This window comes from Fundulus heteroclitus, chromosome 6, assembly GCF_011125445.2.
Source record: "Fundulus heteroclitus isolate FHET01 chromosome 6, MU-UCD_Fhet_4.1, whole genome shotgun sequence".
NCBI classification, from domain to species: Eukaryota; Metazoa; Chordata; class Actinopteri; order Cyprinodontiformes; family Fundulidae; genus Fundulus; species Fundulus heteroclitus.
This window is the reverse complement of record NC_046366.1, coordinates 29,243,753-29,259,130: the sequence shown is the minus strand read 5'-3', so window position 1 is coordinate 29,259,130 and position 15,378 is coordinate 29,243,753. Positions and strand designations below refer to the sequence as shown.

Sequence of the window (15,378 nt, the reverse complement as noted above, 5' to 3'; positions counted from 1 at the left end):
AAAAACGGGAAATAAAATAAAATAAAAAAATTAGAAAGTGTGGTTTAGACAGAAAATCACAGGGTCTGTGTCTGAATTGTGCCGTCAAAGGTTTTCATTTCAGCGAGACGTCTGGTTTGAATGTCAAAGTGTGAACTTTCCTTAACCACAGCTGAACGCTTCTGGGATTTCTGTAAGAATAAAGCTGAAAATTTATTTCAATTTTCTTTATATAGCAGCAATTTACAACACATGTCATCTCAAACTCAATTCCATCAAATTATCCAGACATATTGGTTAAAAAGTTTTCCATCTAGGGAAACCCAGCAAAATAAAATAAGTTTCATAAGACATCAGGCCGGTTTATAAGTAATTTAAATTAAATGTAGGACATGTTGTTCTCTGCCTTGGCTAGGTTTTGATGGTTTGTAAATCCCTGCAAAACCAACTAATGTTTATAAACCTTTTACTTGGTTTTAATTTTTTGTTTGTCGTTGAAGTGAATCTTAAAGAGAAGAGTTCACGATTGGTGGAAAATACATTTTACTGAAACAGAAAACAGCACATTTTGTGACATTTAGAAAAATACCTAATCTGAGTTCTGCTCATTCCATCTGACAAAGGTTGTTCTTAAAATCAGAGAAACTATGTTTACTATAGGTGACAAAAATCTGCTTCGTCTCTCATCTACGTAAATTACCTTTTTAGGTAGTTTTACGCTCTTAAAGTGTTTCACTCCACCTCGTTTATTTAATTCAGTTATGATGAATGCGTTCCAATCATTTGATTAAAACTCATTCTCTAGATATATTCCTCCTTTCATGAACCTGTTGTGTTTTACTGCATCTTTCCAGTCCTTCATTCCACCTATGAAGAAACTATTTTAATTTGGCTGGCCAAAAATACTAAATAAAACATTTTACACTAAAGTCTTGTCCTCCATTGAACATGTGAGCCATTCGTTTTTACCATTACACACTTGTTTTCTGTGGAAAACAAGGTTTTAACTTGTGGGGTTTAAAATATAACACAACCTCATTCTGGACCCTCATCTTTTGTCTAATAAGTATTGATATTACAACTATTAATAACTATATGCATTAAAAGGCAATTATGTAATACCTTAAGTAAAACTATATTCTTTTTTAATTCACATAATGTTATATATTACATGTATTGTTCAGGAAACTAATAACTAATTTATGGTACATTTGGAATTGATTTATTTCTTGTTAATATTCATCTTTAAACAACCGAATATTTAGATATATTTAGAATCAGGGCAGAAAGTATGAAAAAAAACAAGGAACCTGACTTTTACACTTACTACTGTATTTTATTAACCTGGCCAGCCTGATTGATAATGTGTAGCACTCTTCGCTCCGCATATTAACCATCTGGGACGGCTCCTATCGAATCCTTTTGGGGAAAGGAGCAGAACTCTCTGAGCTGATTGGGTGAAGCGACACCTAACGCCCGCCTACCAGAGGTTGGTTTTAGCCAATCACGGTATCAAATTAAAACGTAAGCAGCACTGTCATGTGATCACAGCAGTATGTCCCGCCTTAAAGCACAATACTGCAACGTGATTGGCCCGAACCGTTTTTTGGTTTGGAGACAAACGGTTGAAATCGGAGTGGTACAACATCTTTGTTAACACAAAAAAATACAGCAACAATTCATCTTACGGGGAAAGCTTAATATTTTATTGGCACCAGGAGATGTGTTATTTTTCTCGGGTTATTGGGCAACACCTTTTCCTAGCTGCCTGTAGAAGTGGGCCAGCTGCAGCAATGAGAAGCAATATGGTGATCTGAAGGACCTTTTAATGTCCTTAAACGGCATTCCTTTAGGACGAAATGCTTTGATTTTGGACCAGATGTTTTTCACATCGTGATGTAAATCAAGCTGGAGGTTCACAGAGAGGATTCCTCCTGTTTTCTATCGCGGTCAGGCCATGTAGCTCAGGTCAAAGGCCCTTTCCTCTCTGTTCCTCGTTATGACCCTGATGATGCTCATTAGAGTTTACCTCCACCTCTTGTCTTGGTGGAGGAATAAGTGATCAGCTGGGACTTACACCTAACTCATTTTGAGTCAGTCTTCAGGTTTTTACAACCAACCATTTTTAGGTCTTCTTTTTCTCTTGACTTATTGTCAGGTTTGATGGTATGAGCAGTGATTACACTGAATACCATAGAAACAAATCAGATCATTTTTAAATAAAAGTATGAAATCTAATGTCATTCTGAGGCTTAATGCATCATTTTAACAGATGTAGGCTTCTAAATGTCTTTTTTTGTGAGGTAGAGACGCACCCCAAAAGACCTGCAGCTGCAATTTGAGCTAAAAGGTGGTTCTAGAAATTACTGACCCAGTAGGACTGAAAGCAAATGCACAACACGCTTAAAGAGTTTTATTTATTTGTTTTATCCGCAACCTTTACAATCCATAGAGCCATGTTTTCCATCAGTTGAGCTAAATAAAACCATTTCAGAGCTGAAACCTTTTTTTTTTTTTTTAAAAGACAGACATATAATCTTTGATAAATAACTATAGGAATTTATTGTCATTTTAAAATGACAATTCTTGTCTTACTATGTTAATGTTTTAAAATAAAAATAAACATACAACCTTTGCAAAAATGCATACATTTTCCTCTGTGGTATGTTTTAATTTTTGTGTAACGAAATAAAAAAAATTCCAGTCTAATGTGAAATATAGATATATTGTCATTCTGTTGAGGAAATGCAATTTCCCCATGAAAAGAACTGCTAAAACGTGCATTTGTCATTGTTTGCATTTAAAAATGTTAGTTGGTTCTGTAGGATTTTTAGCCAGAAAGCTATTGAGAGCCATTGTGGAAGGTCCAAAGAGCCACAGGTTGCCCTATGCTATCACAAACAGTCCCACCAAAATACAATGAGTTTTGTGTCGTTGTGACAACATGTAGGAAAATTTGAGAATTATGGATATTCATGTTAATATAGATGGAGCTAAATGTTCAGTTGTATTATGTCAAAACCATTTTTACTTACTGGAAGCAAATTATTACCCCTCCAGATATGCCCGCTTTGCTGCGGAGCAGCTGTGGCTCAGAGGTTAGACGGTAGAGGGAAACACGGGACCTGAAGGTCGCTGCTTTGCCTCACGGACTGAGCACAAAAAAATTTAAATGGCTTAGGGGCCATTAAGCAAGGCACCAATCACCCCCACCCACCAGTTGTTTCCCGGGGGACTGTAAACACAACTGCTCACTCCTGTGTGTGTGCTTATTCTCTTGTGAGTCCTTAATTAATTGATGCTTGTTGGTATCAGCAGTAATTAAAAAAGATTAAACAGAAAATATGTGAAATCATAAATGGTAAATGAAGATACTTCCAAAACAAACAACGAAACATGAATATGGCCAGGTATATATATACTATAAGTAGCAAGAATAATAGACTGTAAGCAAGAGCATTGTCTTATTATTGCATTTATTTATAACAGATGTAGGCTGGAAGCATGAAAAGTTAATTCATTTGTATTAAATATAAATATATTCCTGTCTTTTGCAACAAAAATACAGACAGGAGTGACAACTCTGTGGCTTAGCTATCAGTAAATGTTTTACTGGGAGTGTCCCAATCAGGATTTTTTTTACAACCAGATACTAATTCCAGTTTTTTTTTTTTAAAGAGAGCCATTCCTGGTATGTATTCCCAGTCTGATACTCCATTAAAATCAAAGACACAGCAGCGTAGGACCTTTTGTTGCATTTTTTTATTTCACACTAGGGCAGATATGCAATAATTAATTACCAAGAGGAATTAACTGGAATCTATGCAAGCATTTAAATGTTTATTCTGCCTCACAAAAGTTTTTCTTCCAGTGTTAATAACAGCTTTTTTAATAAACAGATTAATAAATTATGTGTGTGGGTCTTTTTAATGACAAGCCAACATAATAAACTCAGGTGGAACAGGTGGAGTTTTTGATATAATGGAGGAAAAAATAAAGTGAATTAAATCCTAAGTGATAAATGGTGTATATGAATAAATCGAGACAGGTACACGCTCCAAGGAAAAAGTATTTGCATCTGGTGCTTGGTAGATACTCACCAGACTGTAAGAACGTCAAACCTCAAGAACAAACATAAGCAAGAGACAAAAAGAAGCAGGAAAAATTAATTTAAACTTAGCATGATGTTCACAGCGGTGGTTTTTAATATGGGCCATAAGGGTAGTTGCCCAGGGCAGCATCAGAAAGGGGACCACAACAGCGCCAAATCAATTTAAAATTAAAAAAAATAAATTAAAAAAATCAACCTTTTCTGTAAATTAGGCTCTAAAAATGTGTTTTATTGCTTTTATGCATGAGCATGAATCGTGTTAAGTACAAGTCGTCTGCCTGCTGCTGAGTAAATGAAGATTAATGCGCGTGCTTGGTGCTGGACTGCACTGTATTTCATTTAGATGCACAAGCAAGGCCTCTTCCAATTCACCTTTGTGGCCATAATTGGAAGCAGCAAACATTTGCTTTAAATTAAAATGCTTTTAATTAAAGATCTTAAAAATTAAAGATCTTAAAAGTAATGTGACAAAAACCGTCGCCCAAGCTGAGCTGGAGAATCTGGTGGGCGGTCCATAAAGACGCAGACAGATCTACGGCCCAAAATGAGGCTTTAACTGATGCTGGCTGCAGAAAACAACAGAAACATCTACAAAGGCCACATCGCGTCCTGGATCACAATCTTGCCCTTTAGTGTTCTGACAAGCAGAAAAAAAAACAACCTGGACCATCCTGAGGGCTTCCAGCCATACCTGAATGATGCAAAGGTCCCACTGGAGAAGTCTTCCCACTGTGGTGGCGGCTCCTTCATCATCTGTGGGCTTTTTTCCTTGAGCGGAACAATAGAGCTTCAGGTTAATCAGGGGCATTCAAAAAAAGTTAAAAAACAAAACAACTGAACTTTTTTCCGAGGTTTGAAGACGTTTCGCTCCCCATCCAGAAAGCTTTCTCAATTCAAAAGTCTGGAGTTCCAAGCTTTATATTATTGCCCAACAAAGGCCTTGTTATGGCTTAGATAACATGCTAATTGAACCGAAACTGGTCCACGCCTCTGCCATAGGGAGTCATTAGGGTCGTGGACCAGTTTCGGTTTAATTTGCAGGCCAACAACAACCTTAACGACTCCCGATTCTAAGAGATGGACCTGTTTCGGGTGAATGACTGAGAATCTTCACCAGCAGGCAGGTTCCCACCAGCTTACTGGAAACACCTGCATCAAGTAGGTCCAAAGTCACTTTCCAGGTGGTCCTGAGGGATATTCACTACTGAGTCATCCTTTCATACTTTTAATCTGTTTTTGGGTCTTTTTGACTTATGGTCTTCAACATTTCCTCAGCAGATGAACTGCTTGTCTTGGCTTAAATGTCATCTTCAGTGGCTTCTTTTGTTTACTTCCTCGTGTTTTGAGGCTGCAGTGAGTAATTTGAGGTATTTGTGACCTTTTGTCCAGTCTTCAAAGTTTTAGAAGGGGTCTATATCGATTGAGATTTGGTTTATCACCCTTATTTTTTGTGTGGCGAAGGTAATTGGTGACAATAAAAGAGATTATTAGAGATTTCTACCAAGGTTTCCCACTTGCTGCGTGTTTCTGTAGAATCACCTTGAGCAAAACCAATTTCCTCTCCCTTTATAGCCGTAAATAAAAAAAGACGTCTGCAGTCCCGGCTCTGGGATTTGAACATTTTGAGACCTTATCGATGGCATGAACCTGCTGTAAATTGCTGTTGCCACTTTCTTTCAGGCAATCAGTCACAGCGAGTGTGAAACAAACAGCATCTCTTGTCTTTGGGCTCGGTGTCTGTCTGGCTCGTCAAATCTCCTCTGCTATCGCTTTGTTCGACGCCTCGGAAAACAAAAGGCTGTCAGAAACAGAAGCGCTCCTGAGTATTAATTGTAATTATCATTATTAGAATAATTATGATGTTCAGAGTCAAGAGTGAGAATGTTCAAAAACCCAAGGTGCGGCCTTCTATAACAAAACAATAAAAAGTATATATTTGTACATCTGAGACGTCTGCTGAGCGGTTTTGCTTTCTTTCCTCTAAGATTTATAGTCTTAGAAAAAGTTTGCCTCTTAATTTTTTTTATTTTTTTTTAACTCCCGGTGTTGTTTTATTTGACTTTGAACTAAATAGAGAACAGAGCCTTCCAGTTTGCTGATTGAAAGCCTCATACAGCTAAATATAATCTTCAGCTACTCCTCCAGTTTTACCATCAATCCCTCAGGTTTTAACGCGGGCAACTCAAACTTTTGTGTTGGATTAACAGCAAATTTATCTTTGTCTGTCTGAGCTAATTTCATTCTGACTTCATGTTTCTGGAATCATTTGTCAAATGACCGCCTGCAGCTTCGCTTAGCTCCACACTGAGCTTCAGCTCCACGTTCAGCCGTTTTCTTTTTCTATCTGAAGTAAGAATGCTCACGCAAAACAAATCTGTGGCAGCCTGCAAAAAACATTAAGTGCATAGTAAATAGTGTTTTCTGAAAGCAATCAGTCTTCGTATGCCATCAAAACAGCATGCAGATACAAAACAGTGTATCGGGGATATAAAAGTTGCTATGTCATCAATTGTGTCTAAAGTTAAGCCCCAAATTATTCAAACCCCTGGTAGATTTAAGTTTAGGTAATGTTAAATCTGGCCAGGCTACTTCAAGACATTAATATTACTTCCTGTCAGAAGAAACATGCTGGTAGATTTCTGTTGAGGGAGTTGAAGATTAGGGTGATGGCAAAGAGGCCTGCCAACCTCAAAGACTTGGAGCCTATTAGCAAAGATTAATTGTCACAATACCAGAGGAAACATGCAAAAAGATGCTCACCGATAAAGAAAAGGAATTGATTGCTGCAAAGCAAATACAGAATTTTCCACTAGTTGTTAAACAGGTTAAAAAGATAAATGATGTTTTTTTCAGAAATTACACCCCTCATCCATTGTTGGATCATCGTTTACAAGATGGATGCATTTTGGGAATAAATGTGAATGTGAGTCTTATGTAGCAAACGTTGATCATCCGTAGTTTTAGACTTTTTGTTTCATGAATCAGTTAACGGCTAATTATTGATTCTATTAGTCAATAAAGTTAAGCAAATAAACACTTTCTTCCCCACTTTCTTTCCTAAGCCCCCCTGGCTGTTTCATTGCTCTATTTCATATCCACATGTTGTGATTTCCTCCCTTTCTACTTCAGTTTTGTCCTCTTGATGAAACTTTTTTTTTTTTTTTTTAGAAACGTTGCCTGTCTGTCTATTTCTTCTGAGTAGTTATTGATGCATCGTGAAGATTAGAAGTCACAAAATGCTCCAATTTTGCCTGGAATCTAATATAAATGCATTATTTTCTGATTATTATTTTCTATGGCTTGTTGGATTTTCATTTTAAAAGCTGTTCAGACCAAGTCACTGTTATTTAATGACAGACCGTCACCCAAATTAATGAATTAAACTGGACAACTGGCCAGCACCCTGCTCCTCAACCATAACATACTGTCAAATGTCTGACACGAGCAAAACAGTTTATTTCCCAGTGTTTGGTTTCCGCTTCACCAGAGGATATAATAGGAATTATTCCCGCCGCCAGTCGTAAAACCTCCTTTACTCATAAATGCAATATTGTGCCTTTATTATTAGAGTAGCCTGCTTTATTTAAATGTCAGCTCTAGTGTGTGTGTAACGTCAACTTCACATCACTAGCTGTAACTTGTTTATTGCATATTATCAACACTGAGCTGGAATGACTAAATGATCAACACGCCCCACTATAAGTTCATTAATTTCTTGTTTTTTTTCTATTAAGGATTCCTAATTCTGAGTTTCAGCTGGACAAATATACCAGAGGTTTTCCGTCTCAAACATTACATCTACAATTTACCTGCTGGTCCTTTTTCACTGATGACTCACGCATATAAAAATCTCCCGATCTTTGACGGCCACTACTGGAAATTGCAGTGAGTGGAGATAATTGATTGTTGAGGCCACAATTGAACCCCTCCTGTGGTTCTGGGAAATCGGGCTGAGCTTATTATGCATTTCCTGCCTTAATTGAGCTCTTCTTTATGTTAGAACCCAGCCAGAAAAAAAAACAAACAAACAAAGGACGGCATGGTGGGCCCTTTCCTGAGACGTCTCTAAAGCATTTTATTATGCAATCAGTAACAATCTAGTGTTGAAGATAAGCTAAAATTATGATTCAATGGTCACACCTATTCAGAATGTCAAAAATAAATATGTCCAATGAGACTGACAGCTCTACAAACAGCTTGTTGTGAGTTTTTGACTTCAACTTTTTGGGATCCTCTCTTGAATTTGCAATCGGATCATGAAATTTCAAAAATAGCTGTATGATGAAACCGATTGCACCGAAAGTATGAAAATAGCTGTAGAGCACAGAAGGAGATGCTACTTAAAGCTCTGTATGAAATATTTAAATCTCTGATTCATCCATTTCCTCATATTTTTCTCCTTGTGGGATATTTGAGATTACAAATGTGAACATGCAGACAAGATCAACCCCATAAGTCAATATTATATCCGAAAGTGTTGCTCTAGTTTGGTGAGAAGTGCTGTAATAGCTTTATTTATGCATGTATTTCTGTTATAGCACAAAAAAGGTGTGAAAGATACATGCTATTCTCAATTGGATACCAGTGGTATGGAATTCCAAGGGTGTCAAAAGTTGTTTGTGTCTTAAATTGTGATGGATACCTGATGCAAGACGATGCAAAAAATGGATTTCATATATGTTGTGTCTGTTTGCATCATAGATTGAAAAAGTCATGCAATTTTGACCTCTTTGGCATTCCATATCGCCGTAATTGTCTTTGACTGACATATTCTTCAGCAAAGTGCATTAACCTGCATGCGACGCCTGTACCAGGACCAGCGTTGCCAGATCTTGCGAGAGAAATTAGCAACTAGTTCTATGAAAACAAGCCAAAAACAACCCTAACAGGGGCCGCTTGTTGTCAACAGCATTAATGTATGGATTTATAATGCCACTATACATAAGCAACAGCAAAATTATGCTAAACACGTTTAACGTAAACAATTTAACTAATTATAAGCATAACGTACTTTTAAACTCTGGTCAAAATAATCGCAATAACCAGGAAACGGGGCGGGGAAAGTTTAACTGGTTTATTGTTGGGATCTGGGAGATAATAAAGGGGTTTCACTCAGAACAAAATACCCAACATCACGTTTAAAATACAAACCCAAATAACCACAAGCAACGACTCGAAATTTGCAAGCCTATTTAGAGAAAATGAAGCCTAAAGTTGCTTATAATAAGCAGACTTGGCAACACTGACCAGGACTGTTCAGTAGGAATCCTGGTTATCATTTCAGAAGAAAAAAACCCTTACTCTGAGTCTGATTGCAGGAGATTGACAGTATCACTGCCGTTACACTGAAAGTGAGAATGTTCCTCTTTAAATAAGCTGATCTGTAATTAGTCTCTCAGTATTCCTGGTTTTTAGATCTGCCCGGTTTGAGCTTGTTTTTATATTCGCTTTCATACACAGTGGTGTGCAGAAGGTGCACATGAGGACTGCCTTGGTGGATTCCTTGTGAACAGTAGATTTTTTATCAGCTTGAGGATTTTACAGAACTGCATAAAAGGTCTTCAACCATTTCTTCATATGTTGTTTCAAATATATCTGTGGTCTCAGATCAGTGGTTTGTTTGGTGCATTATAATGGATTTTTTTTTTTTTTACCATTTGATGTTTTTTTTGCTTATTTTCAGCCCAATTGCATTCCATATGATGAAAATAAACAAATACAAGACAGTTTAATATGCAATAAATTTGCATTATGTGCTTCCCAAAGAGCTAACATACATTATACACCTCTCAGGACATATTTCCATCTATTCCTTCATTTCTAAATCCCCCCCTGTGCTGACCACATGAAATAAAAGAAGACGTTAAAAAAAAAACAAAAAAAAAAAACATCTGAACTTATGAGGTTCGACATCTGTTGATATTTGCTTTTATGTCCTGATTTTTGCCCTGAAGCCATCATCTGGGCTTCAGCTGTGTTTCAGAACAGCACTGTATTATTACAATCGATTATGGTCGAGTCCAGCAGCTCCTTTAAAGGTTGCATGCCTCAGCCGTCATGTGGGAACAAGTTGTGGCTATGAAGGGAAGTGTGGCAGAGAAAGGCGGCGCTCGTTCTCCTGTGGAACAGATCTGTCTGAATAAGCCTCACCGGAGAACGCTCTGCCTGATGCCCCCCGGCTCTTCCTCTGCAGGTAGACTAGGAGGGGTGGGGGGGTGGGGGGGGGGGTTCTCCCACGCAGCTCACACTTAGATACAGGCTCTCATCCTTCGGGGCAGTTACCATGGTAACCTCCATAGGAAGCTGGTTGTCAGCTAAGGCTACCCCTTTTTATAAGGCCCGTTTACGCTACACTTTTTTAACCGAGCCGAGACCAGTCCGAGCTCGGTAACCCTGATAACTCTTATGTGTAAACGGTCAGCAGACTGAACTGGACCGCGCTAAATGCAGACCAGTTCCTGAGCAGGTCTCGGACTGTTTTTTTATCCCCGTTACCTGATAACGATGAGCGCATGAGCAGACCGCGTCATCCCCTTACAGTCAGCAGGTTTTCCGGCGTGTCTGGCTGCACGTCCCGATTCACACTCCATTCAGACAAATTTCATACATTCATAATAATACTAGCTTCCTTACCGTGCCACACAGTTTCCAGAGATGATTCTGCTTAGCAGTGCGATGAACCCCAGCGTCTGTTGTTGTTTCCTGCATCTGTAAATCTTTATTAGACGTTTGTTTGTCTCATCCACGTCCCAAAAGCCGACTCTGTCTAACCATAACATCCTGAATGTTACGGGCGCCGCCATTTTGAGTTGCTCGGTCCCGCCTTCAATCCCAGAGAGCGGCAGTACCGCAGATCGTCACTAGGAGGCGAGGAGCAACCAAGGAACCGGGATAGTGTGGTGTGTAAACGGTCGTCTCAGCTTGGTTAACTGATCCAAGCTCACACTGCAAAAACGGACCTAAAAATAAGTAAAATGTTCTTAAAATGTGTGTTTTTGTCCTAAATTTGAGCAGGTAAATAATATTACCTGCCAATAGAATGAGTATTTTGACCCCTAAAATAAGATGATTAGACATCCTGCACTTGAAGTAAGATGATGGAGATGGATTGTTCCCATTTTAAGTGCAAACATCTTATTCCATTGGCAGATTATTTACCCGTTCAAATCAAGGACAGATATACTCATTATAAGAAAATTTTACTTATTTTTAGTTCAGTTTTTGCAGTGCAGACTGGTCTCGGCTCGGCTCGGTTAAAAAAGTGTAAACGGGCCTATACTTTTCTCCTGACTGCCGACTCAAACTTTAAGTTTGGAGTTTCACGTCTGACGAGGACAAAGACGTGAAACTCGGTCATCGTTTCAGCTGTTTCCCGGAGGCAGGAGGTCATTTTAGGCTTTTCAGCCAATGAAATGTCTCCTATAAGGAACACAGCAGTCTCCTGGAGGCAGATTAGTGAAGGGATGTCTGAAGTTCAGTCAGAAAACCTCATTGGTCACGGTTCTTTTTTTCACCAGTAGTGATCATGCAGGGTAGGCGAGCCGGTGCTTCTGGAGGCTCTGAAAGGGACCGGCTGACACGCAGGGGCAGCTAATTAATGTAAGGTTATTAAGGCTTCTGTTGTGCTGTGAATACAGAATGACCCCGAGAGCGCAGCTTCCAGCGCCTCAGCTCATTTCAGCCCCTCATTCATCTGTCAAACTCGGCCTAAAAGTGCGGGAACAAAAGGACAAGCACAAAAGGTAATGTCAAGAAAGTCTGAAACACCACGCTTAGGATCATTTTCTTTTCACTTGTTTCAGCTGGATGCTGATCGAGATGAGGAGGAGGTTTTCTGTGACATCAGCATGACTTTGGATAACAAGCTGTTTCCCTCCAAAGAGCCCGCTGCTGGTAAGATCAGCTATTTATTGACTAACTGTGACGTGCAGTAATTATAAACGTATCGTGAGGCCCTGTAAAAATGTTTCCTTTAAACTACAAGTGCATGTAAAGTATTTGATAACTATTTTCAGGGAAAAATACAAACCGACTGGTTATGATGAAGTTTTGTTACTCCAGCAGTTTTTTCTTCCTTTCTGTTATGTTACAGCAAAAATGATTGTGAAGTGTGTGTGTCCTGCCTCCAGTAGTAACCTAATTGTTTGTAAGCCACTCTAACTATAAGCTTTGTCAAAAAGGAAAGTTTTAAGCTTAGTCTTAAAAGTAGACGGGGTGTCTGCCTCACGGACCAAATCTGGGAGTTGGTTCCACAGGAGAGGAGCCTGATAGCTAAAGGATCTGCCTCCCATTCTACTTTTAGAGACTCTAGGAACCACCAGCAGACCTGCAGTCTGAGAGCGAAGTGCTCTGTTAGGAACATACGGGGTAATCAGAGCTCTGATATATGATGGAGCTTGATTAATAAGGGCTTTATACGTTAGAAGAAGAATTTTAAATTATATTCTTCATTTAACAGGAAGCCAATGAAGGGAAGCTAAAATTGGAGAAATATGATCCCTCTTGTTGATTTTCATCTCACTGCTGCATTTTGGATCAGCTGAAGACGTTGAACTGCATTTTGTGGACTTCCTTATAGTAAAGAATTACAATAGTCCAGCCTTGAAGTAACAAATTCATTTTTCAGCATCAGCCCTGGACAGAATATTTCTAATTCTGTCAATATTCCTGAGGTGAAAAAAGGAAACCCTGGAAAACGGCTTTATTTGCTCCTTTTTGTTCAGTTTTTAATCTATTTGGTTTTAGCCGTGGGAAAAACAGCACAGAAGCTGCAGAGAGGTATGTTAAACTACGGCTCTGCTTCCTGGTCTGGACCCTGGGTTGCCAGCACTTTGGAGAACAGATAAATTCCCAGAAAGAAGAGCTGCACCACCCAAAGTGGGATGGATGCCGTCTCTCCGGATCAGATCAAGTTTTCCCCAGAAAGTTCAGCAGTTATCAGTGTAGCCCTAGACAACCAGCGGTTGAATGACGACATGTGGCTAAACATGCAGCTGAACAATTTATGCATAGAGAATGATAATAATGAACTAACCAAACATTGAAGATATATATATGAATTATTTTTTGCTTTTAACTAATTGCAGAAAGCCGGCGGCTTTATGAAAGCAATGTGCCGAGATAAAGGCTTTCTCTATTCGACCAGGTCAGCTGACAGCCGGCGAGGCGAGCCGACTGCGGTGCAGTTTCGGCACACATGTCTGAGCACGTCCAAGCATTTTTTTTTTATTAGGCTAGATGGCAACACACTAAGCAGATATTTTGGGTTAACACAGCTAACTTACCGTCTAAAAACTTTTTGAAAGTGACTTTTATGTCACAGAAAGCGTAACATATCCAACATCATTCAAAGCTTTTCACTCCTCTCAGTCATTGCTGTTTCTGTTCGAGTAATTCTTATCAACCCGCAATGAATCGTGGGATAGAGTGGGGCGCGTCGGATTAACCGGACCCATTCTTCCACCCGGGGAAACGAAGGACACATCCGTTGGCTGTATTTGAAGGAGCCTTGGAAGGAGTCGTAAATTTGGGACTTTCAAAGGATGCCCCTGAATTGAGACAGTCCCATAAATATGGGATGTAGACACAGATTTAGCATAGAAATATAGATATAATATTAAAATGATATGGATTTAACATTTCTAGTTAGAAATGTGAGAAAATTTGCCCTAAATGTGAGGAAAGTGTAATAAATAACAGAATGCTGACTGTGGAAATGTTTTTTTCTCCAGATTTTCACCTTCAGCACGTCATAGCATTAGCAGGGCTGAATAGACATACAGGCCACGTTTTGGTCGATCACAGAAGAAAAAAAAAAAGCGGTTAAAAGAGATTGCTTATGGTTAATATGACAAAAAGTTGCATCTGCAAAGTAGTGCACAGGCCTTTAGTCCAGCTGACAGTGTTTGAGCCAGACCACTGAAAGTAAACAGTAAAAGCTGCTACGATAAACAGATTTAAAGTTAAAAGGATTTTTCTGAGAACCAGCTGGAGCTTCCACTGTAATCCTAGAGAAAATGTTTTTTGTGATTATGCCTTTAGGGCACCCACAATGATCATTTTATATAAAAAACAGCATGCTTTTATTTAAATCAAAGTATTATTTGCAAGTAAGAAGTCTGTTTAATACCCAACCCAAAGGTAGATCTTTTAGTTGAAGTTTCTTGCTTTAAAAGTGAAAAAAACACAACCCTCCATTAAGACCCTGAAATTAACTTTCATACCAAATTAAATGAGGACTGCTGATCCTCACCACTTTAGATGATTAAATGAAAGTGTGGCTGCTTGGAGGGCAAATATAAAGAAATTGTGTAGATTCCTGCCAAGTATTGACACAATTTCTTTCAAGCTTAATTGGCAGAGTATTTCCTCTATTGATGAGCTTTACAACATTCCTGCGAGGAAAGAAAATCGACCCGTCAGCCACAGACTTCCTGTTTAGCACACAGGCTGGGCGGAAAAGCCTCCAGATTCAGACGGGTTAGCTGTGAGAAACACTCCAGGTTGAAACGTCACACCCTGCGGGCTGTTATGTAAAATCCGATGAGCAGCTGCTCGCAGAGCCACGATTCCCGAAGTAAACGGCTTATGCAGATTTTAAGGTGCTGAAGGTGCTTCTGTGCTGATTTCATGACTGATGGGTTTCATAAGATGGTTACCTAAAGGAAACAAATGTCACCTCTGGCAGTGGAATTAGTTGGCAAAATACCCCTGCTTGCTGCAGATCACGGGTGTTTTATAACAAAGAGTGGGCGTAACTTGAAAACATGTCCAGGCAGCTAATTTTTATATGACGGGATTATCATTTCTTCACTGAAGCATCCTCTGCAGTTTAAAGAAACCTTAAAAAGGAATGGCTGTACATTATAACACTGCTTATTTATTATTTATATACTAGTTTGGCCACGTTGTTTGTTAGAATGATTTTTCTCTGTCTTGAGCTTTTGTTAGAAAAGTAATTTAGTAAAAAGTTATTTATTCTCAAACTTCTATCCATGCATTTGTCTGTCCATTTGATCCATTTAACCATCCATCCGTCATTCCATCTGTCCTTCTATTGGTCCATCTATCTATCGTCATCTTCGCATAACTATGCATCTATTTTTCCCCTGATATATATATCATTCCTTTATCTGCTGATTACATTGATTTATCCATCCATCATCCATCTGTCTTGCATCCATCCATTCATCCATCCACTTCTCCCTTTCTCTCATCATCAGTCATCTACCCTGCTCCATCCATCCATCCGTTTGTCCAGCCATCTTTCCATCCTTCCATTAATTATC

The 15,378-nt window shown here is 38.9% G+C and overlaps 1 protein-coding gene across 1 annotated transcript in view; it reads left to right on the top strand.

The window, feature by feature from the left end:
* The window catches only part of ak5 (adenylate kinase 5), a 127,422-nt gene that overhangs the window by 52,477 nt on the left and 59,567 nt on the right, over positions 1-15,378 (top strand). Inside the window, exon 7 of the mRNA XM_012853030.3 lies at positions 11,893-11,983. Coding sequence (XP_012708484.2) covers positions 11,893-11,983 — 91 coding nt within the window. The remainder of the gene's footprint in view (positions 1-11,892; positions 11,984-15,378) is intronic.